Source organism: Plecotus auritus, assembly GCF_963455305.1.
Source record: "Plecotus auritus genome assembly, chromosome: 5".
In the NCBI taxonomy this organism is placed as follows: Eukaryota; Metazoa; Chordata; class Mammalia; order Chiroptera; family Vespertilionidae; genus Plecotus; species Plecotus auritus.
In genome coordinates, this window is record NC_137776.1 from 157,027,388 (window position 1) to 157,055,243 (window position 27,856).

General features: G+C 50.0%; 1 protein-coding gene across 8 annotated transcripts in view; it reads right to left on the reverse strand.

Moving 5' to 3' along the window:
* Nucleotides 1–27,856, reverse strand: part of PAX5 (paired box 5) — a gene marked incomplete at both ends in the record, with an annotated part of 152,562 nt that overhangs the window by 41,626 nt on the left and 83,080 nt on the right. For all 8 annotated transcript variants that reach the window (XM_080669473.1, XM_080669472.1, XM_080669470.1 and 5 more), the window contains one exon: nt 16,177–16,306. In XM_080669473.1, coding sequence (XP_080525599.1) covers nt 16,177–16,306 — 130 coding nt within the window. The remainder of the gene's footprint in view (nt 1–16,176; nt 16,307–27,856) is intronic.

Here is a 27,856-nt window from a genome sequence, read left to right on the forward strand (position 1 = left end):
GAGGGAGAGAAGGAGGAGGAGAAGAAGGAAGAAGGCAGAGCCTTCTGGTTAAAAGATGGAAACATTCAAATGTGCATCAGCTTGAGTTTTAAAGCCCGACAGGCCAGTGCTTGCCATCCCAGCCAACCACCTACTATTTATGTGACCTTGACAGGTTACCGTGTGATTTGTACCCTCAGTTTCCTCGTCTACAAAACGGGAACAATAACACCCTCTTCACAGGGCGTCTGAGGTCTGACCAGGCCACACCGGAGAAGGAGCCACATGGAGCCTGGACTCACGGCCATGACGCAGTAAAGACCTCTTGTCTCCCCTTGGGCCCGGCCCAGGTCCCCTCTCATCACCTTCTGCTCAAGCCATCCCCACCAAAATGAACCTACTGGGCAGGACGACTCAGAGAATTAAAGCACGCAATCAAACAGCTTCTTGACGGGAAATGCTTTGGAAATTTTCGGCTTCATTTACTTCTCAATCTAATTTTGTCCTCGGATGCACATTATGCGCAAGATGGGATCTCATGTGGTTTGCACTCCGCACACCAGCAGGAGGCGTCTCAATTGCTGCTCGCATCTCTCCTCGCCCATGAGTGGCATAATGAGGGCGCCCAGCAGGCTCCAGGGTGCCCCTGGGCAAGAAGGCCTGGCCTGGACATCCTGGCACCCACAGGCCCAGCTTCTCCCACCAACGGCCCTGGAGTGGAGGTTGGGGATAACATCAAGTTACAGCCCCTTTACATCCACAGCCAACTCTGGCCACAGTTCAGACTGTCATCGCCACCCACCCTCACCTGTCTCTCTGGCTGGGCCCAGCCTCCTCCAATAGGCAGTCCGTCTACAGAAGGACCTGCACTCCTCAGCTCCCTCCCTGAATCGCTCCCCACAGCCTCTGGATCTAGTCCGAACCTCTCGCTGACCCCCATTCCTACTGGAGTAGTGTAGGCTCTGGGCCCGCACCCCACTCTGCCGCCTTAACCTTGCCCCAGGTTTGAACAAATGTTGCTGCCGTGCCCGACAGCACCCAGCAAACTCCATCTATGTCACCTCCTGGGGAAAACATTCCCAAGAGGCCCCACCCTGCCCTGCCCACTCACAGCTATGCCTTCCCTCCTCAGTGCTCTCAGAGCCCCTGCGCCCAGCTCCATGGCACAGCGTTTGTTGGCTGTTGGTAGAGACACTAGACTGGACCCTTCCGTGGCCGGGACCGCGTCCCATTGATGTTTCCCTGGGTGCCAGCACAATGCTTGGCATACAGCTGGGGCCAAACAAATGCTTCCTGGTTCGTTCATTCATTTGCTCAGAAAACCTTTCCCAATCCACTCTTCTGGGCCAGTCCTGTGCCCGCTGTTGGGCATTCTGTGCCCTTACGAACAGGAGCCCGTCATCTGTTTATGTCTTCCTCTATCTCTTTTTTCAGTGTCCTGTAGTTTTCTGCATATAGGTATTTTACCTCCTTAGTTAAGTTTATTCCTAAGTATCTTAATTTTTTTGGTGCAATGGTAAATGGGATTGCTTTTTTAGACTGGACTTGTATGCATGCATATAATCCTAACCAATGGACACAGACAACAAGGGAGTGAGGGCATGAGTGGGAGGAATGGGAGGCTAATGGGGGGAGGATAAGGACACATATGTAATATCTTAATCAAAAAAAAAAGAAAGAAAGAAAGAAAGAAAGAAAGAAAAAAGAACAGGAGCCCAATAGGCAGCACTTCCTATCCTCCCCGCTGGAGAAAAGCCACCAGCCAAAGCTCAGCAGCCACCCAAGTTCTAGCAAAGGGGAAAGGCTTCCAGACACCCCCACAACCTCCCAAGGTGGGACTTTGCCACAGGATCCTCACTTGCTTCTTCCCCCAGGCCAGTCACGCACTAAAAGTCACTCAAATCCTGAAAACATAGCACAGCCACGGAGGCTTCTGGTCCAGACGCCTCTCCTCACTAAGGCTTCCCTGGAGTCCAGTACAGTCGTTTCCCCCTTCCTCTCAGTGGTGTCTGGCCTGTGCCGCTGTCCTTGGGTTTGAATTTAATGATGCTTCAAATCCTATGGGAAGGAGCTGACTCTAGTTGGTAAGTGACTCGAAGAACAAGGCCCTCTTAACTGCCAAAACCAACCGATTCTTCAGCCCTTGTTGTCTTGGATCTCTTCACTCACTCCTTAATTCTTCAAACATTTTTGGTCACCCTACACCATTGAACACCTTTTTTGTTTGTTTTGGGAAATTTCCACTGTAAGCGTTTAGGCTCCTCAAGGCAGAGGTCAGGAGCTTGAGCTCCCAGACTCCTTTGCAGCTAGGACGCAGGCACCTGCTGGCTCCACCAAGCACACACACATATGTGAGCTGTTAGCTCAGAAGGTAGTGACACAAGAAGTGGACACCTGTGGGCCTAGCTGCCAAGACAGAGGTTCTAGTGGTGACCTCTGGTGCCCAGTGATAGCAGCACAAGCTGGGGCTCCGTGTCCATGGGCCTATGTGGCGTCTCCATGGGAACAGTCCTGCTGTGTGGGTCAGGAGTTTGAGTGTGGCTTAGCTGTGGTTCAGGGGTGGTTCCTGGCTGTGAAGTCTCCAAGCCTGGTTCTGTGGTCCTCTTGAGGGTCCTAATACACTTTAGAAAATTTCTTTTCTCCTTTAGCAGCCAGAGAGAATTCTGTTGTTCTCAACCAAGAGCTGTGACTGCTACAGGCTCCAAGGCGGTGGTGTGCTTTGTCTTTCATCAATCAGCTCTTCCCGGATTTCTCCATGGCTTCCTCTCTCCAGCCACCTTTGTCCCCCAGAGTCCCTTCCTAGATCTCTGCTCCTCTCAACTCTGTTGTCTCTACATCTTCACTGAGTGACCCATCTCCTCCATGCCCATGACTTCCAAGTCCATATCCTCAGCCTGACCCCTCCCGCACTACCCTCTGACATTTCCACTTGGGCATCCCTGGGGCACCATAAAGTCCAAGTCTCCAAGCCAGCTCCTCTTCCTGTTGTCTCTATCTCAGCTGGTGGCTCCATTTTCTACCCAGGGCCCCGAACTCCAACCAAGGGAGCCATCCCTGACTTTCGCATCTCACCTCATCCTATATTTGGTCAATTCTATTCCTCTATCCTCATCTCCACTGCCTGGGTCCAGGTCCTCATTCTTTCTCTCCTGGACTTTTACAGCCACCTTCAATACGCTGGGTCTTCTTGCTGAGTCTTATCCTCATTACATCCACCCTCTGTCAACACCCCAGAGAGATGATGTTGAAGATGCCACTCCCCACTTACCACTCTCCAAGGCTCCAAGCATCTGGAGATTGTGATCCTAGGGCCCTAGGAGCCTCCTCAGTCTGACCCCCTCCCTCATCTCTGGCTGCACATCTCCCTGCTCCTGGAGTTGTTTGTATTTCCTCACTCAGCCTGTGCTGTTTGTCTTTATCCTGTTGTTCCCTCCGCCTGGTGTGTCCTTTCTCACCCGTTCCTACTCGTTCCACGCAGCAGTGTCACCAGCTGCAGGAAGCTTTCCTTGGCCACCTCCCCCACGCAACCTCGGGAAGGCATGGTGGCCCTCCTCTTGCTCCTGTGACATCTACCACCTGCTTCTCTCAGTTTAAGAACATTTATCAAGCACTCTTAATGGGACAGGAACCTTGCTAAGAATTTACGTGCATTATCTCATTTAATCCTCATAACAACCCTCTGAGGAGTGTTATTCCCATTCCTGTATGAGAAAATCGAGGTTCAGAAAATTGCAGTGACCCTCCCGAGATCCACAGCCAGAGAGTGAGGAGTCTAGGATGGGAGCCCAGGGCTGTCTGACTGCACACCCAAACCTCCTCATGTTGAGGCCGTGGCTTCCGGAGAAGTCATCCTCTGCATGTGCCCCTGTGTGGCGTGACCTTGGCCAACCCACTTCACCAAGTTTCCTCCTCTGTAAAAGGGGGACCACGTCTCTCCCTGCCACTCTCCCCCACAGGAATGGAAGGGAGATCTGGAAAATGACAGATATAAAACCACTTCGTAAACTGTGAAGGGCGGTGCCCATGCAAGACGGTATTAGCGTACCTTCAGGATTGGTTTCACTGAACACTTTCCTTGCCCACCTTAGACTCAAAGGCCCGCCATCTGCTCCTTTCCTTAGAGTGGGGAGGGCTCCCACTTTCCTCCCTGGCCCAGGCTGCCCCTGGGATTTTTAAAGTCACCAACCAGCTGTTCCATCCCCCCTCTCAAAGCACAACTGTGACAGTCAAGCCAAGAAAGGCGAGTGGGGAAAAATCCATAAGGCTCGGCAACGCGGGGGCTGGAGGAATTCTCCAGCTCCTGGCCACCAGTTAGTGACGTCAGGATTTATAACTGTATTAAATGGTGTGACAGGCAGCCTTGATATATCAGTTCCCCCTTCTTCCCAAATCACAGACAATAAAAGCTTTGTCAGTGAAAGTCATTCATCATCATAAAGACCTGAGACATCCCAGTCATCAATTTCACTCACACCCTTAATACACTGGAGAGAGTGCAGGAGTCGAGCACCTCGCAAAGGGGAGAGGAGGAAAACACGAAGGAAGATTGAACAGGAATAATTACAAAGGTCAAAGCAGGGATTCCTCCGGGGGGCGGGGGTGCCACGGGCAGGGCCGGTTGCCAGCGGTGTGCTCAGCCCACAGGGAAACTGGGCAGTTGCTGGGTGTGCTCCAGGCAGCCCAGACCAGCACAGGCCCTGTGAGCCTGGGGTAGGAGCGGAAATGGGCTGTGGGACCAGAGGAGGAAGTGTGGGAGGACAGAGAGCCCTACCCTGGGCCCTGTGGCCCAGATTGGGTGTTGTAGGAGTCTTTCACTTCACAAGCCTCTTTAGTACAAAAGAGATTTAAAGATAATAAGAAAACCACAGGTGTCCTTTTGGAATATACCCCCATATTGGCATAGATGGCTATTTGTGCCATCAGACAGACTACGGGTTGTGAAAAATATTGCAAGACTGCCAGGCCATTTGGGAAAGAGTCACTGCCCAGAGCCAGTAAGTACACCTTCTGCCACCCTTGCCCCGCCCCTGGGCCCTCTGGATGCTCTCCACCCACCTTGACTGTGATGGAAGCCAGGGGGGATCCAAGAGAGGAGGAGACACCCCAAGGCTCCCTTTGATGAGGCGAGTCCTCCGGCCCCAGCCCTCTCCCATGTGAGTGTCCTCCCCGGCCTGCCCAAGTGCCTGCCAAGGCTCCCCCCCTTTACCACCTGGACTGTTGCTTGGCATCTTTTTCCCCCTTTCAAGCGAGCAGGGCGATAAAGGATGAGAAAGCAGGCAGCTGATTGGGTGTGGTGGGAAGAGCTGGAGACTTAAACTGACTCGTTCCTGCAGAGAACCAGGACTTAAATGGCACGGCCCTTCCACCTGTGCTTGACGAGAGAAAGTGTAAGAAAGTCTATGTACAAAGGCAGTGACAATTCTTTTTCTTTTGCTTTCTTTCCTGACAACAAAACAACTAAAGAGAGCTTTGGTCTCAGTGGGAAGTTGCTGGAAGTGCTGGGCCTCCCCTCATCTGAAAGGCCTGGGAGGGGTGTGCCATAGGGGCTGAGAGCTCTAGGGTTGCCAAGGAGTTGCCAGGTAGCCTCAACCAGGTAGGAGCCTGCCAGAAGGTACAAAGTGTTAAGCTTCCCAAGAAAGAAAGAACAAGGCTACCGGTGGTTGTCTGCCCTTCCTGAAGAAGGCCTACTGAGTGCCGAGGTCCAGCGAGGCTGGGCACGTCTGCCTGGTACAGGCTGACGTATGGGGTGCCAGCTGTTGGAGAGTGAGTCAACCCAATGCCCTTCAACCAGATACCACCCACGTTTAAGACAGAAGCCTTCTCAGCGGAGGAACCAGCAGAAACAAAAGTTTTCAGTCAGGACCGGGTATGGCTGGGTTGGGAGGTGCTAAAAAGACAGGCCTGGGTCAGCTCCCACAGACCCCAGTCACCATCAGCCTAGCTGTGCTGCAGGTGCACATGAGAGAGCTCTGCTTGGATACCTCTGATGACAGGAAGCTCACTACCAACCAAAGCAATACATGACAGGGGTTAGGAGAAAACCAGCTTTGCTACTCCTCGCTGTGCAAACTCAGGCAGTCTTTTTAAGTGTTAGTTGGAACAAAAATAGTACCTACGTTTCACAGAGTAAAGGATTAAATGAACCAGAGCACATAACAAATGCTCAATAAACATTAGCTATCCTTGTTATGATCTCCTGAGGCAGCCTATTCCAGTTTCCAGGAGCTCAAACTGTTGGAAAGTTCTTCTTTGTGCTCATCTAAAGCTTGCCTCCCTGTGGCTTCCCCTGATGCTCCCCTCCTTCCCCCACAGCCCTGAGCGCAGGGGAGGAGCAGCCAGGCCCCAGGTCAGCTGCCTTTAAGCCAACAGCCCTGGATGACAAGGTTCATGCCCTCCACCCTTCCTGGACCCAGTCCTTCTCTGTCTGCAGCCCCGGATGCAAATACTGCTTCCCCTCTTAGCGCTGAGGATTCGGATTCTCTGGCCCATCTTGCTTGAGAACAGTCCAGGATGGCTCATCCAGAAGATTGGAGAGGATGGGAGTTCTGTACCTACCGACATGCTGGATGTCCATAAAGCATGCAATACACATTTAAAAATGGGACGACAGTATGAAGAGTAAAAACCTACATTTTTACCATAGAAAAGGTTCTGGAAGGACATAATATCAAACTGTCAACTCTAACGATCTCAGCAGAATGGGTTAGGAGTGGGGTGAGGAGGTACAGTCATGGGTTGCTGTACATATTTCCCAACCATTTGAATTTATTTTACAACTAGAGGCCCAACGCACAAAATTTGTGCAAGAGTAGGCCTTCCTTCCCCCGGCTGCCAGCACCAGCTTCCCTCTGGCACCCGGGACCCAGGCTTCCCTCCAGCCACTGGCAGGCACCCACTGGGCTTCCCTCGCAGTCCTGGCTTCATCCGGAAGGTCGTCCAGAAGGGCATCTGGTCTAATTAGCATATTATGCTTTTATTATTATAGATGAGCCTGTATTGCTTTGCGATTAAAAAGGAATGCTAAAAGGCAGGTTGAGTGAGACTGAAGCAAGCTTCAGAGCAGTGAAGCCATGAGAGTGTGTCTCCCCCAGAGCAGCTAAGACATGGCATCCTCCACAAAATGTTCCCCAAACCCTACAGTCTAAGAGAAGCAATCGCTCCCGCCTCCATGCCTTCAAAAGCACTTGGCTTCTCGCAGGATTTTTATCTTTATTTTTCTTATTTGTTTTTTGTTTTGTTTTGTACATTTATCCACTTTTGCCTCCCCATTCAGACTATGAGTATGTTGAGGACAGGAGCCTACAGTCCTCAAGATCCAGCCTAGGCTATGATTTGACTTGAAGGAAGAGTTGGGTTTTGATGGAGAGATGAGTGAATGAATGAATGAATGAATGATGAATGGCGGCAGCTCTGCTAACTGCCAGGCACTACAGTTTGGTGCATTTTTCTATTCTTGATAATGGCAAGGCAGTGGAGATCTCTGACTAGGAGAACAAGCCATTTCCACATAATGAAATCGCTATTTTAGGAAGATGGATCTCAGTGGGGTGGGCTGGGAAGCTGGAGGCCCAGAAACCTGCCCGCAGGCTATTTGGAAAGGTCGGCTTCCGAGCTGCCCACAGGTGTAAAAATCTATGAGAGCATTACCAGGACGGCCATCCAGCTTTCTTTATTTTCAGCCTACAAAATACAAGGTCAGAAACAACCTGCTCAAGTACTTTCTGCTGAAATTATTTCTTTTAATTGACTCTGCACTTTACACAAATATTAGTTCATGTATTCAACTAACAGTTCTTGGGAACGCTGTGCTAACCTGAAAGCAAATCATGTGCATTTTAGTTACAGAGATGCTTGAATTTCATTTGGCTTTCAAATGATCACATCTCCAGCTTCTCTGACCCTCTGAGTATCTTTCCAAACACTAAGATTCCCAAACTCTAGGTTTCTATCGAACCTATAACTGTGAGTCTATTTAATGATCTAAAACCAAATGCTTGGAGCCCCAATCAGATTCCCCTTGAATCTTTCTGGCGCGCAAATAGCCTTCTCTATCTGGGAAAGTTCCAATCTCAGAGATTGAGGTCCCCTGAAGTAGGCCAACAACATTTAGTTTGGAGAGGGTGTGACATCACTGCACTGGAATAAAATGCTGCGTTCTTCTGGAGACCTTGGCACTCAGTGCCCCAGGCCCTCCCCGCTGCATAGCGTACACCCTGAGCTGATATCTGGGGAAAGCTGTTCCAAGCAGGTGGAACAGCCTGAGCAAAGACCTGGAGTCAGGGACAGGCAAGGCCAGTTGCACAGCCTGTAGGCAGCCCTTCCTGGCCTCACAAGGGGGTTTTCTGTTGGGCAGGAGTAGAAATAAGAGGACCCAGGAAGGATGGGGCTGGAGCAGGGTCAAGAACTCAAAAGCCCGCAGGGCCAGCAGGCCAGGTAAGAAAGACAAGCTGGCCAGGTAGAATCCGGAGCAAAAGGAGAGTATGGCTCAGCTAGAGAGGGTGACCACGGCTCGGCTCCATCTGCGCGAGGCCACATGGGCATGTGCACAAGGTGGACACATCTTCCAATTTCTCAAGGGAAGTTGGACATTTTAATCTTTATGTTAAATCTCCGGATTTTAAGGCACTTTTAAATTTAATTTTTGATAGTGATATATTGGCAGGTTCAAAGAGTTAAAAATGAAAATGATATTCAATAAAAAGTCCTCTTCCCACACTCAGTTCACATGGTTATGAAGTTCCTGAGTATCCTTCCAGAGTTGCTTTTTTTTTTTTTCTTAAATATATATTTTTATTGATTTCAGAGAGGAAGGGAGAGGGAGAAAGATAGAAACATCAGTGATGAGAGAGAATCATTGATCGGCTGCTTCCTACATGCCCCCTATTGGAAATCAAGCCTGCAACCTGGGCATGTGCCCTTGACCGGAATAGAACCCGGGCCCCTTCAGTCTGTAGGCTGATGCTCTATCCACTGAGCCAAACCAGCCAGGGCCAGAGTTTCTTGATGCATGTGCACACAAACACAGATGCGCATTCTACTGTCCCTCTCTTCTTTCCACAAAAGGTAGCATCTGTACACATTATTCTGGCTTTTTCATGAATAACGTATCCCAAAGATCCTTCCCTATCAGGACACAGAGAACTTCCCCAAACTCCCCTACACTGTACAGTAATCCAGCATATTGATGAGCTATCCTTTATTTAACCAGTCCCCTACTGGTGGATGTGTGGGTTGTTCTTCTCTCATCTGTAAAATGTTGGGCTATTTTATTTTAAGTTTAAAAAACACTAAGCAGACAAAACAACCTTTGGGCTGGATCATGGGGACACCGAAGCCAGTGGAGGAAAGCGTTGGGCAGCATCTAGATCTGCGTTCACAGCTTGCTGGCCTGGACTTTGCAGACACCTCGGCTTCTGGGTTGTCAGTGGGAAAGGAAACTGAGTCGATGGAGAACAGCTGCAGGTAAACCCTGTTAAAGCTTCTCTGCCTCTGAGGGAGTGAAATCCCCATTCCCAGAGGTGACCAAGCCCTGACCTGAGCAGATCCCAGGGCTGGGGGAAGGGTGGGGCTACCTGATCTCTGAAGTTAGTTTCCACTAATTTTGAGAGTCCCCCGGGCCTATACGTGGGCTGGACCCAACTGGCAGTGGAGAGAGAACTGAGAAATGGTCCTACTCTCTCATCATCGAATTTGCTCACTCATTCATACATTTAAAAGGCATTTTCTGAGGCTGTGTCTTCTTTCAGAAATGCTTTCCCCCCAAATCTTCAGAGGGTTCTCATGGTGGGGCTTGTAGATCAAATGCCACCTTTCTTTCTTTAAAAACATTTTTTAATTGATTTCAGGGAGGAAGGGAGAAGGATAGAAACATCAATGATGAGAGAGAATCATTGATCAGCTGCTTCAGCATGCCCCCCACTGGGGATTGAGCCCACAACCTGGGCATGTGCCCTAACTGAGAATTGAACTGTGACCTCCTGGCACATAGGTCGATGCTCAACCACTGAGCCATGCCAGCCTGGCAAATGCCACCTTTCTAGAGAGGTTCTGCTTCAATGCCCCATCCCACTCGCCGCCACCCCTCAACCCCAGTCTCTCTCTACTTTCTCCCCAATTTGTTTTCTTCAGAGCATGCGCCATTATAAAATTACACTGCCCATTGTTTCTGGTGTTTGCTGTGAGCTGTCTGGCTTTCCCCAGCAGGGAAGCCAGTGAGGGCAGAGACTGTCCACCACAGCCACCATCTACTCCCAGCCGGGCACCGAGTGACGGTCCACTAAACAGTAACTATTGATACTCTGCTTCCTTCCCAGTGCACACAACAGCACTGACACCCAGCCCCTCCACGGGGCTCCTAGGAAAGCTGCCTGACGGAGCATGGGTCCCGGGTATTATGCTGATTGTAGCATTACTGTCATTTCCCTGCACCTTTTGGCTGCCTGGATACATAAGGCATTTCTTATCTTTTTGTTTTATTATTCATCATGATTTCACTCTGAGGGAAAAGTTATTTCGTTGGGTCTGACTGAGCCTCAAAAAGGATCATGAAAACAGGTCAGAGGAACTGACCCCAGGGAGAGGTGAACAAACAGCCGTTCGGGGCACCTGGCACCTGGCCAGACTCTGGTATAAGCACTCAGAGCACAGCCGTTTATTAAGGGTTTACCAAGTGCCTGGCTCTGTGCTCACACCCAGCATGGACCACGCATGTCATCTTCGGAGGCAGTCTGGGAGGAAGTGGGACTGTGAGCCCCATTTTGCAAATGGGGGGCTTGGGCCTGGAGGCTAGGGTTGCCCAAGGTGACCCAGCTAGAATATGGTGAGGCTGGTTTCCAACCAGACAGCCTGGATTTCCTGCTGACATTCTCAATTACATGCTGGAAGAAATGCCTTCTGGACATTTCATCGGGAATGTCTCAGTCCATCCGACCACCTAACAGCAGCAGGCTGTGAGGGCCAGGGCCCAGGCAGGGTGAGCTCCAGTTCCAGCTCTAACTCCCTGATGCGGCCTTGAGGTCACCTGCCCTCTCTGGGCCTGTGAAGTGAGCAGTGGATTACATGACCCTCCCATCCTGCCTGTCTATGATCGAAGGTGCCAACATTGAGGTCCTGGACCCCCTGCAGATTTCCTTCTCCCATAACTGCCCACACACTCAGGTGCCCCCTTGGCGGCTCTAAACCCTCTCCCCTACTACCTCAGTATAGCCTCGAAACGACCGAAAGAGTCCGGAGGGGTAGAAATTGCCATGCCCATTTCGTGGTTAGGAAAATGGAGGCTCAGAGAGGACAATCTATTTGCCGAAGGGTAGGACAGCTCAGGTGGCGGGGAACAGACTTAAACCCATTCCTCTGACTCCTGGCCTAGAGCCCTTTCTTCCAGCCCTCAGCTATTGCTTAGACAAAAAAGCTGAAGAGGATGGACTTTTTTGAACATCCAAGTTTGTGGTCATGAGGCTCCAAACATCGAACCTCAGAGAGAGAGCAAATCAGAGCTGGTGGTCTTAGAGACCTGGCAGTCATTCTGTCTGTCTTGGTGGGTGTTCACCTGCTGCCCATGTATGGTCTCTGTTGCTTAGAGGGGACAGTGCCCAGGGGGAGTCTCAGATCCCAGGGCTGGGGCATCCACCAGGCCAGTGTTTCCCAAACTTTTTGACCAGTCTCTTCCTGCCGTTCCAACCTGCTGATGCGGAGAAGGTCCTCAGGGGAGGGACCTGCAGGGACACGGGCTGCCCTTTGTTCTCTCAGGCGAAGGATCAGGTGGGCACAGCTGGGGGCAAGATTGCCAGGCCCTTCACGTCCTCCCCGGGAGGCAGGGCACACCTGCAGGTAATCAGTCCCAATCAGGGTGGGCCCAAACTGCTGACAATGCAGGAACCGGCTGGCCATGTCACCGCTTCGCAAATGGTGAGCAGTTTCTGAACCGTGGCCCTGGCTGGTTGAGCAAGGGTTTAACTTAATATTTAATGTGGCATATAAACGATGGAGAGAAATAGACTCGTTCTCTAATGAGATCCTCCCTAGTCAGCTCAGAGTGTGAGGGCTGGGATGGAGTAGCACCTGTCCAACCGCCTCCCCCAGACCCGGGGCTGGCACGCCCCAGCTAGAGCCCTGGGTTGGGAGAAGGTAAGGCCTGGGCCAGGAAGACTCAAGCTCTCCCCTGAAGAGTTCAGAACTGGGTCAGCACATCCACTAACACAAGTGGAATTCAATTAAGGCCCCATGGTGACATGGAGGTCCACTCTACCCTAATAGCTCGTGGGGGCATTCCTTTAAGACATTCTAACATTTTGCAGTGCGGTCAGCAACTGCCCCCTACAAGGTGTTTTGAAAATTTGTGGGGGCTTTTTACATGATTGAGGGGCATTGTTGGTTCACAGTGGAAGACTCCCACACAATAGTTTTTCTTCATTCCACACTATTGTCATGTCTTGCCAAACATTCATGTAGGTGGAAAATCTATTTGTAATTATTTAAATCCAGAACTGAAATTCATTTACATATAAATGTGAACTTGCAATTTCCATGGTCTTACTGTATACTGAATTTTCTAGGAGGGCAACTACTGTGTAAGCCGGCCAAAGCGTGTACCCTGTTTTACCTGGAGCTTTGCCAAGGGCTGCTCACCTATGGGCAAAGTCAGGTTCACAGTATGAGTCAGTATGAGTCCCTACGTCCACACTTCTGCCTAAGTCTGCATTCAGGGCTGTTGCATTCATGGTGATTCTGGGCATGGAGCAAGAGGAACAGGAGGGCCTGGCCGGCGTGGCTCAGTGGTTGGGTGTCAACCTATGAACCAGGAGGTCACGGTTCGATTCCCGGTCAGGGCACGTGCCTGGGTTGTGGGCTTGGTCCCCAGTGGGGAGCGTGCAGGAGACAGCCGATCGATGATTCTCTCTCATCATTAATGTTTCTATCTCTCTCTCCCTCTCCCTTCCTCTCTGAAATCAATAAAAATATATTTCTAAAAAAAAAAGAGAGAGAGAGGGATAGGAGGGACCCAGACATTTTTAATGTATCTATATTGTTGAAGGTATTAGATATGCCCCCCTTTTTTCCCATTGACCCCCTCTACTCCATACCCCACGTAGTTATTTTTAATGGTTTCATAGTATTTTGTTCTATGAAAGAGCCATCATTTATTTAATCAGCTTCTATTGATAGACATTGTGTTGTTTGCCATTACAAATAAATGTGTAATTAATAAACAGATGTAGGTATCACTGTGCATCTGTGCAAATAAATCTGTGAGATAAAGTCCTAAATGTACATATAAAAGTTCTAGGTAAGAGGGTAGGAATTTCAAATTTTGATAGATATTGCCAAATTTCCCTCCATGACAGTGTATGAAAATATCTATTCCTCATACTCTCTCTAACACTAGACCTCAAGAAACATTTCAAATTTGGATAAGCTCATAAATTTTAAAAAATGTCTCGTGATTGTCTTAATTTGCAATTTTATTGTTATTTTTTTGTTAATCCTTACTCGAGGATATTTTTCCCACTGATTTTTCTAAGTGTGGAAGGGTGGGAGGGAGGGAGGAAAAGAAGGAGAGAGGAAAGGAGGGAGGGGGAGAGAGAGTAAGAGACAGACAAACATGGATGTAAGAGAGACACATGGATTGGTTGCCTCCTGCACAAGCCCTGACTGGGGTTGGGGATCAAACCTGCAACCTAGGTATGTGACCATGCCCAGAAATCAAACCCACGGACCATTCGGTGCCTGGATTGGCCCTCTAACCACTGATCACACTGGCCAGGGCTGCAGTTTTAAAATTATGAGTCAGGTGCATATCCTATCTAATAAAGAGGTGATATGCAAATTGACTGTCACTCCGACACACAAGATGGTCGCCCCAATGTGGTCAAAGATGGCTGCCCCCATGTGGACACGAGATGGCCACCACAAGATGGCCAGCATGGGAGGGCAGTTGGGAGGGACCAGGCTTGAAAGGGAGGGCAGTTAGGGGTGACCAGGCCTGCAGGGAAGGACAGTTAGGGGTGACCAGGCCTGCAGGGGAGGGCAGTTGGGGGTGACCGGGCCTGCAGGGGAGGACAGTTAGGGGTGACTGGGCCTGCAGGAAAGGACAGTTGGGGAGGACCAGGCCCGCAGGGGAGAGCAGTTAGGGGTGACCGGGCCTGCAGGGAGGGCAGTTAGGGGTGATGGGGCCTGCAGGGGAGGGCAGTTGAGGGCAATCAGGCCTTCAGGGGAGGGCAGTTAGGGGTGACTGGGCCTGCAGGAAAGGACAGTTGGGGAGGACCAGGCCTGCAGGGGAGGGAAGTTAGGGGTGACCAGGCCTGCAGGGGAGGACAGTTTGGGGGGACCAGGCCTGCAGGGGAGGGCAGCTGGGGGGGACCACGCTGGCAGGGGAGTGGATAGGGGATGATCAGGCTGGCAGGCAAGCAAGCAGTTCAGGCCTAAATGGGCAGTTGGACATCCCTTGAGGGGTCCCAGATTGGAGAGTGTGCAGGCTGGGCTGAGGGACACACACCCCCTCTGTGCACGAATTTCGTGCACCAGACCTCTAGTCTATATTATAAAAAGCCAGTGGACGGAACGACCAAACAACCGGTCACCAGGAGGTGCGTTGATGGGTCCCACGGCGGCGGTGGGACTCTGGGTCTCACGCGATTTCGTGCACTGGGCCCTCTAGTCTTTCCATATGCTGTTGGGCATCCACATTTTTTTTAATGAACTTTGTATTTATATTCTTTATCTGTTTTTTCCACTGATTTTTCTCTTATTCATAGCTAAAATCTCTTTAGATATTAAGGAAATTGGTGTTTTTTCATCTGTGTTCTACTTTTTTCCCTACAATTTTGTTCTTTGACTTTTTCCAAACATACAAAAGACATTTATTTAAAGTTATTTATATTATTTTTCTTTGTCTCGTAGTTGGAACAGATTTTAAAAGGCCTTCCCCACTCTAAGATTACAAAAATATTTCCCTTTTTATCCTTTAGTTTTATTATGGTTTTGTTATTTTACATTTAAAATTTGATCAACTTGGAATTTATTTTGATATAGAAAGTGTGGTATGAATCCAACAGGCCCACTTGTCCCAACGCCATTAACTGAATCATTTATTTTTTTCTTGGCTGTCTCTGTCACTAGTCACCAAGTCCCGCCTACCAGCTTACAGGGACATCCTGCTACCTCAGCTGGACCCAAAGGCTCTGGCCCAAGCGCCACCGTCAGCCCCCACTGTCCGTCTGTACAGCATCCGAGACTGTTTCCTGCCTGCCGGGTTGGACATCCTCCCAGAGCTGGCAGCTGAGTCCGACCCAGTGCTGCAGAGGTGTCTGTCTGGGTCCCTCCTATCCAGCCCTTTTGAGCAGGAATCCCAGCAGTGACCAGCCACCATGAGAAATAATAATAGCGACATGTATTGGGTGCTTGTTGTATGCTAGATAATGTCTAAGCACCTTATATGTATTAATGCATTAATCCTTACAACACTATGGGGTAGTTACTGTCACCATTTTAGAGATTTAAAACACACACACACACAGCCCATAATTCTTATATAATTTACACAACATTACACAGCTAGTCAATGACAAGTTCAAACCCAGCAGTGGGCCTCCAGGGCCCAAGCTCTTCATCTTTACACTGACAGCTAAAGAGGCTGGCCCAGGGCCTTCCAAAAAGGCAGCTGCTTTGCATACACCAGGCACCTTCAGCCTAAACCTCCTGCCCTTCTTAACTCGACCTCTGCCTGGAAATCTGAAATGCCAGCAATGATCTGCCAGGAGGCCCACTCATCCTCGAGGCTGGAGCCGACCAGGGCTGCCCGTCGCACGAGGGGGATAAATCCCAGGCCTTTGAACTCTCGGCCCCACACACAGGGGATCCTGAAATCACCAGGCCCCGTGACACGAGGCTTCCCTGCCACCCCTCCCCGCCCCGTCCATGAGGCATTTTCTCTCCTCCGGCTTCACACGAGCAATCTATAGCTGTGTCTCATCACAGCCACGACCGTGGCCCCAGGAGTCTCCTGCCTGACCTTTTCCAGGACCTCAGAACCTCATTAAAACAAAAATGACCAGTCAAGTCCAAAAGCACCAAGCAGCCATTCTTCCCACCACATAGGCATTCTCAATCTCTCCCTTTCTCTCTCTCTTTCTCCCCACCATTTACCCCCCTCCACTTCCTCCCCCCGACACACACACACACACACACCCCAGATGCCCTCACCTGTCACGATGGGGTAGGTCTGCGGCCCAGGCACGCTGCTCCCGATATCGGCAGGGGTGGGGCTGGTCAGGTTGGCCTTCATGTCGTCCAGTCCTCCAGCCAGTGAGGCCATGGCTGAATACTCAGGGGTCTGAAAGAGATAACAAAACAGAGACGACTCAGCATCGAGACTCCACGCACCCCAGCCAAATGCCACTGCCACATTCTGGGCTCAGCCACCTAGCTGGGCTGCCATGCCAGCGCCAAGGCCTCCAGGGGACTCACGAACGCCCGGGTGCTGAGAGGGCAAATTCGGTTCAACAGAACAAGACCGTATCCAGAATCAGCAATCCTACCCAGGTGAAGAGGTGGGCAGGACTCAGTGCAGCTTCATAAGAATTCAAACCCGGCTCCTCTGTGGCCTGCAGGCTTCCCTCGCCCAGCCCCAGCCGCCAGAGACAACCATCGTCGATGTGAAGAGGGAGACATCAGCACCAAAAACAAGGCAGAAATAAGAGCCTTGTTGCCAAGAGGCTGGAAGGAGCAGTTTCTGAGTCTGTGCTCTTAGACACAGAGTCGCAGAAAAAAGGTTAACAAATTTGGGGCATCATCCCATCCAAGCCCTCATTTCACACGAGTCAACTGAGGCCTAAGGGGAGGAGGTCTCTGCCCAAGGACAACAGGGCAGAGTCCCAGGGCAGGGGATGGTTCACCATAACCTCTCATCCCCAATTCAATGCATCACACCAGCTGACAGTTTGGCGAGTGTTTAGGAATTCTGGAAGCCTTGTAAACACCTGTATGCTGAAAACTGCGAGGTGCATGCATCTGATTTTCCAGCTCCAGGCCAACCATGCGCATCTGGCCCATGAGTCACGCTCCTGCCTTTAAGCCATGTCATGAAAGGCAAGTTGGCCATGAGTCATTTCCTTGGCATCCAAGCCGCCGTCAGAACGGTCTCCAGAGGAGGCGGCAAAGATGTCACCTGGGTCTTCCCATTCAAGAACGGACTGAATTATAAGCATGAGTGGCAGGTCTCTTCCACCCAACCCCCCGCCTATTTTCAGGTAAAGCAAATATTTGCAAACACCTACGCCAAAGAATTTAGCTGTACATGCCAAGCTCTGGTGTGGGGTGTTCCCTCCAGGACCCTGGCATTGTCAGTGGAAGACACATCCCTGTCTGTCCAGAATTATGTCCTTGGCAGACAGGGGCAGGGAAGCAAGCAGTCTTCTGAAAGGACCCTGATAGGATAACGAGACTGAGCCCCAGGGAGGGAAACGGAGGAGCCTCTGGGCAGCGGGGACTCGGACTCGGGCACATTCCTGGCACTTTTCTCTTCAAATAAATTAGAAAGTGCTTCTTGGGCAGCTCCAGTGCCAAGCAGGGAGGATGGCAGCTGTGAGTGCTGGAGGTGCTGCAGGCACAGCACCTGAGGAGGAGTCTCGCTGAGGACAGCTCGTCCCGTGCTCCCAGGTTCATGAGTCATCCCCCGCACAGGCTGATTCTGACACGTAGAGAGGAGCAGAGGCCTGAAGCCAGCCCAGGTGCTTCTAAGAGAGAAGGACAAGATAGGGACACGCCCCCCGACATCAGGAATCACTAGAAAGCTGCGGTAATTAAGACCGTGGGGGATTGGCATAGGGACAGCTAAATAGACCAATGAAACAGAGGCGAGTCCAGAAACTGATCCGTGCATATGTGGAACCCTGATATATGAGAGAGGTGAGGCACAAATCAGCGAAAGGATGCTCTGTCTAGTAAACAGTGCGGGGTAGCCGCTATCCATTCAGAAACAAGGAGGGGAAAAGAAATTGGATCTTTACTTTACACCAGACACAAAAATCAATTCCAGGTGGATTAGAGACCTAAATGTGGAAGACAAAAGCATCTAATGTGGTCAGCTCTAGGTCCAACCAAAAATCTTTGGACCAAGTCTGTCCTTCATGAAAAAAAACAACAACAACCATGTGGCCCTGGGATGCTCACACAGTGTTCTCAGTCACTGTGAGGACAGTAGTGGCTCCCGATCATCTTGCTGCCCTACTCCAATGCCTCCTCTGCCAGGAAGTCCTTCCTGACTACCATTTCCCAAGAGGCGAGAGCCCTGTTGACCCCGACAAGTGGTGCCAGGGCATAATCTTCACAACCGTGTAAAAAGCTCACATTTATCAATCACTTACTCTTTGTAGGATCTTGACCTGTGTCGTCCCATTTAATCGTTGCAATCACTCCATGCAGTAGTTTCTATGTCATACCCATTTTACAAACAAAGAAACTGAGGTTTCTGTTACAGAGGGAAAGTGGCTTGCCTAAAGTCACACGGCTTCTAGGTGTCAGAGACAGGATTCAAACGCAGGTCCATCTGACTCTAAGGTCTTGACAATCGCCCTAATTATTTTCATACTACAATAGGCCCTGACTGACCCTTTAACAGATATGAAATCAACTTGCTAATACCAACAGTTTAACTAACCCATGAAATCAGAATGGACTGGACCTGGAAATATCCAAGGGTCTCACACATAGATTCTGTTTGTGAATCTTTTGTTTCACACAAAAGTGGATATGTATGTACCAGGTGGAGGTGAAAATATATTTCTTGCTATAGGTCACAACCAGCATAGTCTTCATTCCATGCAGCAGGGAGCTGTTGGGGAAAGGTCGCTGTGTAGACTTCCCCCTGCATACATAGGATGGGATTTGGTCTTGGCGTGAGCCTCCTCGTTTGCTAAGGTGAATTTTGGAAGTAAAGCTTGCCGGAAGCAGCTCTTTCGGTTCATTGCTATGTGCAAAGACGGGAGATCAAAATGCCTCTGAAAAGGGTCTTTTCCACGATGGTGTCTTTGGAGGGCCAGGAAGCATCTCAGCCAACAGTCAGCAACCCTGCACCCTCCCCACCCCACTGCCGACTTTTCCCCTTCCTGACTCCAGGCTGAACATCTGGGTCCACAAGAGAAAGCTGCTATTTCCCCCAAAAAAGCAGAGCCATCCCGGGTTTAAGAAGATTACAAAAGAGTGGCCATTAAAGAAATGAAATGCTTTTTCATTTCTTTAATGTCCACACGGAAGGGCCTTTTTGCTATTTAATAATTTTGTTTTCGTCAACAATCTCACTATCCAAGTTTTTCCGGTCACTTCAACAGTTGAGTTTGGATCATCTTTTCAAGATACAAAGTCTTCAATTTGTGTTACACAGGAGGCGGAAGGTCCAACAATCCTATTGGCTGCCAGAAGGTAAACGGGGCTTCCCTGAGAACTGGGGCTCGGGCTCAGCAGGACTTGGAAGCCAGCCCTTGCCGCCCTTTTCTGTCTGTGGCTCCCACTACTGTCACCTCGCAGGGCTGCACAGAGCCCAGTCTCGCTTCTTTGGTGGGACCCCACAGCTCTTCCTCGGCTCCTGCAGGAGTCAGGGGACACTGCCATTTAGTTTGGGTTTGTGATTATTCCCTAAGTCCTCATCAGTGTTTGTCCTGATAAGCTGCCTGTGACTTTTAAAGGCAACTGCATTCTCCCCAGTCTCCTGGGCTCTCTGAAACTTCGCTACCCAGGCTGCTCCTCAGCCGCCCCAGGCACAGTCCTACCTCTGCCTGGAGGGCCCATCTCACTCAGACACTGAACTCCTACACTGTCCACAAGACCCAGCTCAAATGCCACTTCCTCCATGAAGCCATTCCTGAGCCCCACACTCCCACAAAGAAATTGTAACTCCCTTGTCTGAGCTTCCATACTTGTCTGTGTTTTGCCCAGATCTCCGTTATCCCACCATATACAATGTTTGTCTATCTTCCTCCAGGGTGCCTTGAAGAACATGAAACATCCCGAGAGCCTCCTAAGTGCTTGTTGAATGAGTGAATGTGTGGTCCATTAGCATGACATTAGCCACAGCAGTAAAAAATTAACTAGCGAGTGCTTCCACAGCAGCTCCAAGTGATACACGAACCTTCTGCCTCTACTTCTCCTCAAGTGAGGTAACCGGAAAGCAATGTCCCTTGTATAGCATTAGTTAAAGCCCAGGCAAAGTACCTTCACTGGAATATCAGGCATTCAACATTGGTCAGAGGCAATGAAAGGAAACAGCCATACAAAACACTTCTTTTTTTAGCCCCCCCCCCTCATGCTCATTAGAATATTCAAATTCCATATCAATCCCTCCTACAGTTCATTACCAGGAAAAACTGTTTTCCTCCTGATGAATGGTTAACTTGTCTCTGATTGAAAAACAGGAACATTGGAAACCACTACATAATCCCTCTTTGCCTTGGCTGCCGGGAAGCTCAGTCAGATTCCGTGCTCAATTGCCACAATTACATCATTGCTGGCACCTGGTGCAATGATCTTCCCCTTTCCTCTATAAAATTTCTTAACTTTTTTTCAGCCTTAACTTAGATACCTGTAATTGTTTATTTTGCAAGACACCTCAAGTCCTTTGTGAAAGTGGAGGCTGGGAGAGGTAAAAAGAATAACAGAACAGAAAGATAAAAAGATTAGGAGAGAGAAAGAGAAAAGACAAGGTATTATTGACACCTTTTTTCCTGGTTACAGGAAGTTAAGGGCTGAAAGTGGGGTGCAGAAAACCCAGGAATGCACATGGGCACACGTGTGTGTTGGTGCACCCATGCACTTGTGAAAAAAGCTCCCTTCCCCCCTCCCCCGCTTTGACAGTCACAGGCAATAGCTATGTTCCACATCCCTGCTTCTCTGAGCTTTTGGAGTTCTTTCTTAGGATGTCATTTTAGGCTTCTGCTCCCTTCCCATCAGTGCCCCCTGTTGCTGTCCTTGACTATGACCCAGGAGGAGAAATAAACTGAGGTTGCAATTAATATACTGCTCACTCCACGGCAACCAATTGGGATAAAACTTCTCTGCCTACGGCCACAGACGCCTGTGAGACCTCAAGGTCAAGACCACCAGGTAGGCACACCCTTCTCACAGACACCATGTTCCAGATGTCTGAGCTAGAAGGATACTCAGGGTCTCCCAACCAAGAAAAACTGAGGTACCAGGGGAGAAAAGACTTCCTTAGCTCATTTTATCTGTAGCATTTATGTCCTTTGACCCCATGGTAGAAAGAACAGTAAACTAGGAGCGATACCAGGGGGTTCTTGCCTCAGCTATACCTCTTTGTCACCAGTGTGACATTATGCAAGCCAGGTGAGCTCTCTGAGCCTCAATTTCCTCGTCTGAAAAAAAAAAAAAGAGATTTAAGTCTAACCCCTTGCTGCCTGCTTGCCAAGGTGACTGTGAGGATCTGGAGGAGAAAAAGAAGGGTAGCACCTTGGAAACTAAGCAACATTAAAGTTTACAGAATCCTAGAAGGGACTCAAGGAGGCGTGTGCCTCAGGAAAGTGTATGCTGGATGTCATTTGGGTCCCTAGGAAATTACCTGGAAAAGGACTGCCTGGGGCTGCACCAAGTATTGTCTCATCAGCACGGGGCACCACTGCCATAGCATGGAGGAGAGAAGAAATACAGACACGTGAGAAGGAGGGCAGTATGAAGGAGGGCAGCGCAGGGGGACGAGGCTGCAGGGCTGGCTACCGCAGGTGGCCACCTTGGGCCATGAGGCTTCCCCATCACCTGCTGAGTTCCTCCAAGCTCACTGCTGGGCCTCAGGTAGTCCTCAGGAGCTGGGCCAGAGCCAGGCCAACCACTCCCATCCGGAGGAACCAGACATCTGCCTGCCTACACACCTACCCAGAGGAGGATAGAAGCTAGAGTAGGAGAAGCATGTCCCCAGGGCCTGGCCTGAGGACCTGAGATTGAGGAGGCAGAGGGGTCTGGATGTCTGAGGCAGCCAGGGTGGACAAGGGTCTGTGGGCAAGTCTCTCCCGTCACTGGCCTCTGCTTCCCCATCTGTCTGAGGACTTGCACTTGACCTCTAAGTCTCCTGTCATTGTTGATGCTGTCTGCCTCTGTAACGGGCCATATGACAAAGTAGAGATCCCCTCTTAAACAGATGAATACCCAGGCAAGGAAAGAGAGATAGAGAAGGTCCTATAGGTTAGAGAAAACTTGGAGACACATCAATCAATCACAATATGAACCCTGATTCCAACAAACAAACTGTAAAAAATACAACCATAAAAATATAATTTATGGTATAATGAAACATTTTGAAATGTAAACATCGATTGGGTACCTGATGGCCTTATAGGGTTTGGTTATACTTTTTAAGACCTCATCTTTTAAAGAGTCATTTTGAAATATTTGCAGATGAAGTGATATGATGTCTGGAGTTGGCTTCACAATAAAGTGGGATTAACAAAAGTGGTATATCAGCCTGGCTGGTGTGGCTCAGTTGGTTAGAGCATTGTCCTATGCACCAGGCAGGGCACATACCCAGGTTGCAAGTTTGATCTCCAGTCGGGGCATGTATGGAACGCAACTGGTATTTCTCTCTCTCTTTCTCAAATAATTTTTTTAAACTGGTATATCCATGCCATGGAATACTAGTCAACAATGAAAAGGAACAAGGTACATGTTACATCCTGGGTGAACCTCAGAAGCATGTTAAATGGAAGAAGTCAGATAGAAACGGATTGTCCAGAACTGGCAAATCCACAGACACAGAAAGTGAGTAGAGGTCGGCTGGAGCTGGGAGGGAGCAGGGCCAACTATAAACCCACACGAGGGATCTCTGGGAGGGATGGAACTGTGCTAAAACTAGACTGTGGTGTTATTGGTGGCACAACTCCGTAAGTTACTAAAAATCACTGACTTGTGAGCTTCAAATGAATGAAGTTTATGGTATAAAAATTAGACTTTGGCCCTAATCGGTTTGGATAGAGCATCAGCCTGCGGACTGAAGGGTCCCAGGTTCGATTCCGGTCAAGGGCATGAACCTTGGTTGTGGGCACATCCCCAATAAGGGGTGTGCAGGAGGCAGCTGATCAATGTTTCTAACTCTCTATCCCTCTCCCTTCCTCTCTGTAAAAAAATCAAAAAAATATTTTTTTTAAATTAGACTTTAATGAAACTGTTAAAATAAAGCAGAGTGTGGGGAGTGTAGGAGTATCAATGAAACAATACTAGCGTGAGTCAATAATTGTTGAGTCTGGGTAAGGGTGCTTAGAAGGTGATTAGACTATTCCGTCTACTTTTGAAATTCTCCATAATTAAAGTAACAAAATCCAAACAGCATGTATCTGACTCATGGCACCACTTGCCAGCAGCATCCGTCAGCTGCCCAGCAAACACCTGTGGAATAATGAGAGGACTCAGGAGGCTGAGGACAGCCGGGCGTTTACTCTTTTCAAGGCCACTGTCCCTCCATCTCAGGGACTCCCGGTTCCAAACACGAGAAGCATAACTCTCGTCTGCTGAGCGCTTTCCAGTCTGCAAAGCCCTTGCAGGCCCGTTACATCCTTGGGGATCCTGGGGTGTGGCAGACGCAAAGACAGAGCTCAGAGAGGGGTCCCTCGGTGTGCCAACTTCAAGCTCAGTTAGTGCCAGGCCGTTGCCCCAGAAGTGAATTTGGAGAAGTCTTCCCCACCAGCCCTGAGCGTAAAGCTCAGACACTTACGGGGGAACATCCTCTCCATGAAGCTCTCTGGCCGCAGACCGAACTCTACTCCCCAGCTAGGGAGAGAGCGCTGAATCTAAAGCAAGAAGGAAGCCGCGTCCACACTTTTTAAACCTGGCTACACAAAACTGTACCTGCCAAGCGTTTGTTAAGGGATAGTTCTGTCTTGATGACAATGGGTTGTACTGATTGGCAGGGAGCCTGGAGACCTGGGCAGACCCCGCTGCTCTCTAGGCCTCAGTGACTCCATCTGTCAAATAAGGGAGATGGACCAGAATTGTCCTTCTGGTTCCGAGGCTTCACCAGGTCTGTGCTCCACCCAGCTGGGTCCCCCGTGTGGAACAGGTTTCTGCCTGATGTGGCTGAGGCTGGCCTCAGGCTACACTCTGTGGTTGGGGAGGATGTTGCCCATTTCACCCAGGCCCCTGAACCCAAGCACCTGTAGCCATCGGGGGAGGAGTGTGGCTGAGGAAGCTCACCAGCCCTGGGCCGGGAGGACAGGGTTCAAGTATGATGCTGTACTATAATTTTGAAAGATGTTATCATTGGGGGAAACTGGATATGGGTATATGGGACTCCTCTGTATTATTTCTTACAACTGCGTGTGAATCTACAATTCCCTCAAAATAAAAAGTTTAATTTTTAAAAAAAGTAAAAAAAAAAAAAAAAAGGTTTTAGCATTCCATCCCCACTAAACCTACTAAAGATTAACTTGAAAAAAAATGTTTGTTGAATGGAGAGTATGAATGATGCTTGCAAAAGTACTCCATAATCTACAAAGTGCTGCTGTTAGTATTAACTGGGCAGAAAAAAAATGCCAAGGATTCTGAATGGCCTCCCACTTCCAGGAAGCCTTCCCCGATTTCCTCTCCTCTGTGCTCCCAGAACACCTGAGTGGACATATTATCTACCACTGCACTTGGCACTGTGTATTGTACACTGAATTGTTTAGGGCCCTCATCCCCCAACTAGAGTTTGAACTTCATGAGGATGGGGCTGTGTCTCCCTCATCTTTGTGATGGCAGCTCCTGGCCCAGCGCTCAGTTCTGAACAGATTTGACATAAATGCCTGTGGAACCAAATGAACTGGGACAGGTACAATGGCCTGGCTCTGCCAGCAGCCCCGGAGGTGCTTCCCTGGGTCACTGAGAGGATAAGTGATCTCAGGGTGCTTTTATTCATCAGAAAGCACCATCAGCATGAAAGACATCCCCTTTATTCATTTGGCTCTCCAGAACTGTGCCTGTGCCTGAGTCAAATGGTTTACAGTGGAATCCGGGGGCTTCCAAGAAGAGATCTGCAAAGTTTAACTGACTCATCTCTCCCTGTTCTGTTTACGGCCTGCCAGGCTCCCCTCCAGCACAGCCCAAACACACTCCCAGGTGGTGGGCAATGGCAGGGGAAGCCCGAGGAGGAAACTGAAATCAGCTACTGTGGTCTGTCTGGGAGAAACTTTTCCAGCAATGACTAAATAGGAGCCCCACACACACACCCCGCTCCCTACCGTGCTCCCGGCCACTTAGAGAAGCTTTGTGAGCCCCAATCTCAGGGCCCAAAGGAGCTCAGGGGTGATGGAGGCTGATCTTTATATGATGCTTGAAACCCACCAGTGATGGGGAACTCCCTACTTCCTAAGGCAGCCACTCCATGGCCACACAGCTCTGGCCATGAGAAAGTGCTGAATCTGCCTCTTTAGGCCTCTCTGTGTTAGTCTTGGGTGTGCTCTCTGGTATCCAGTTCCAGCCAATGTCCTCCTGGGCCACGGTGTCAGTGCTGTCCCCACCTGAACCCAATGCAAGGGCTCCAGTCCTCTACTCCTCATTCTGCACTCCCTGGCTGGGGCATGAAAAGCTTGCTTCTGCTTTTGCGCTTCATCACCTGGCTGACTCATGCTGTTCCCACAGTCAACGCAGAGCTCACGACAAGTTCATTAGAAATGGAAAGTGATTTTGCATATGACCTTTTTTTGGTAACTATATATTTATTTCAGAGAGGAAGAGAGAGAGAGAAACATCAATGATGAAAGAGAATCACTGATTGGCTGCCTCTTGCACACTCCATACCGCGGGCATGGGCCCTGACCGGAAATCAAACCGTGACCTTCTGGTTCATTGGTCGACACTCAACCACTGAGACACACCAGCTGGGCACATGATTTTTTCAAGCATTCATTTTCTCCTACCCCTAACCAGTGTGTTATTTGCAAACCAGAATGCTATGTGCTTATAAACCCTCCCTGGTTCCCCAATGCCTTTGGGTAATGTCAACCCGAGCCATACATGCCCCAGTCCAAACCCCAACCTACTTTTCCCACTTCAACTCGGACCTACCCTACGTGCAAACAGTGCCCTCTACTTTAACCACACCACACACACACACACACACACACACACACACACACACACGTCCCTCCACGCAAAGCCTTTGCTCACACTGTTTTCCCAGCCTCACCCCAGTCTAAATCCCTGTCCTCAAAGGCCCAGTTCAAATACCATCTCTACCTGGATGCTTTCTTTGTTTGAAATAAATCATTTCCTTCTCTGAGTTCCCATGGCATTTTCCCCACACTGTTTAGGACATCTGCCCCATGCACTTTATTCTGGTCATTTGCCACTGTGTCTGCTCTCCCTCTGAGATGATGAGGATGCCATGGGCAGCATCCCCACCGGGTTTGAAGCCAGGTCCCACCAGCAGGCCTGGACAGGACCTATTGGATGGGAGCTGGGCGAAGGAGAGAGGAAAGGAACAAAGGAGTCTGGGCCGCTCTGAACCTTGAGAAGAGAAGAAGGCCCTGGGCTCAGAGCATTCCAGCTCTTGCATTTGTTTTCCCAAGTATAAGAGAAGAAATGGCAAGGCTTGGAGCACAAAACTCCGCGTCTGGAAGAGGACAGCCGGACCGCCAAGGCACCTGAAGGATAAGAAGATGCAGTGGGAGAAGTCGTGTCGGGGAGGGAGGAGGGCTCCCTGTGTGGGAGTTCGGGGTCTGCTCAGGCTCCACCTGCTTGTGTGATGAGCAGCTGCAGATCCTGATGTGGAGAAGAGGAGGGGAGTTCCAAAACAAAGCTCCGTCTCGTGCAGCCAAATGCCACAGGCTTCTTCCAAGAGGCTCATGGTGTGGCCTGGCTGTCCCTGCTACAGGGCTAGGAAGGGATTAGGACAGGGAGGCCCCTTACCCAAAGGAACGCAACCCTCTTGGCTACCAAGGGGCCTGAATGGGGCATGCAAAGGGAGGCCCGTCATCCTAACCCGGATGCTCATAGTTCACTTCCTTTTGAACAGACTCCCCAGCTGTAGGAGGACAGAAAGGCTATCCTGGGCCATACATGCAAAGACTTCCCTCTGTACTGTAAGATCAATGGGGTGGGGGTAGAGAGGTAGGCTTAGCTGCCCCTCACCACCACCTCCACCTCCATCCTCCATCCTCCATCCTCCATCCTGCTGCTGCTGAGTGGTGGCACACGTGTCCTTCCCCCACCCCCCTCTCCCATCCCTCGGGTCAAAGGCTACTCCTCTGCCCTTTCAGCTCCCTGTCAGAAGGAACTTGCTAGCAGGCAATATTCTGCAAAGGCAAACAGGCAGTCTTGGGAGGGAGTACCTGCTTTGTCACCAAAGTTTGCTGGGGCCAAACAGAAACTGTGCAAGGGAAGTACAGACAAGAAGGCTAAGAAGGCCAGGCCGCCTATGGCTAATTCAGACTCCTGGGTTTGCCATTCAGAAGACTGCCAGCTCTCACCTTAACGCTCACATACAGAATAGCAGTCAGAACCCCTTGCACCTCCCGGATGCTTACTCCACAACAGCTACTGTTCCAGGTGCTAAAACACATTAATTTATTTAATCCTTACAACGGCCCTGTGAAGTAACTACTATGATCCCCTTTCACAGAGGATGAAAATGAGGCACAAGGGGCCAAAGCAATGTGTCCAAATCACCCCCAGCAGTTCGACTCCAAGTCCAAGGTCTTTGACACCAGCTCTCTGCCACAGTCATTAACCCCACTCCTGTGCGATGAGGACACTGAGGGCAGAGCAGCTGAGTAAGCTGTGGCGAGGGATGTTAGGCTCAGGGATCATCTGATCCCAGAGGCTGTGTTCTTCACTGTGATTCTAACGTGTCCCACAGGCCCAGGGAGAGGAATGGCAGCTGCTAGGCCAGGTGCACCTTCTCATGCTTCGT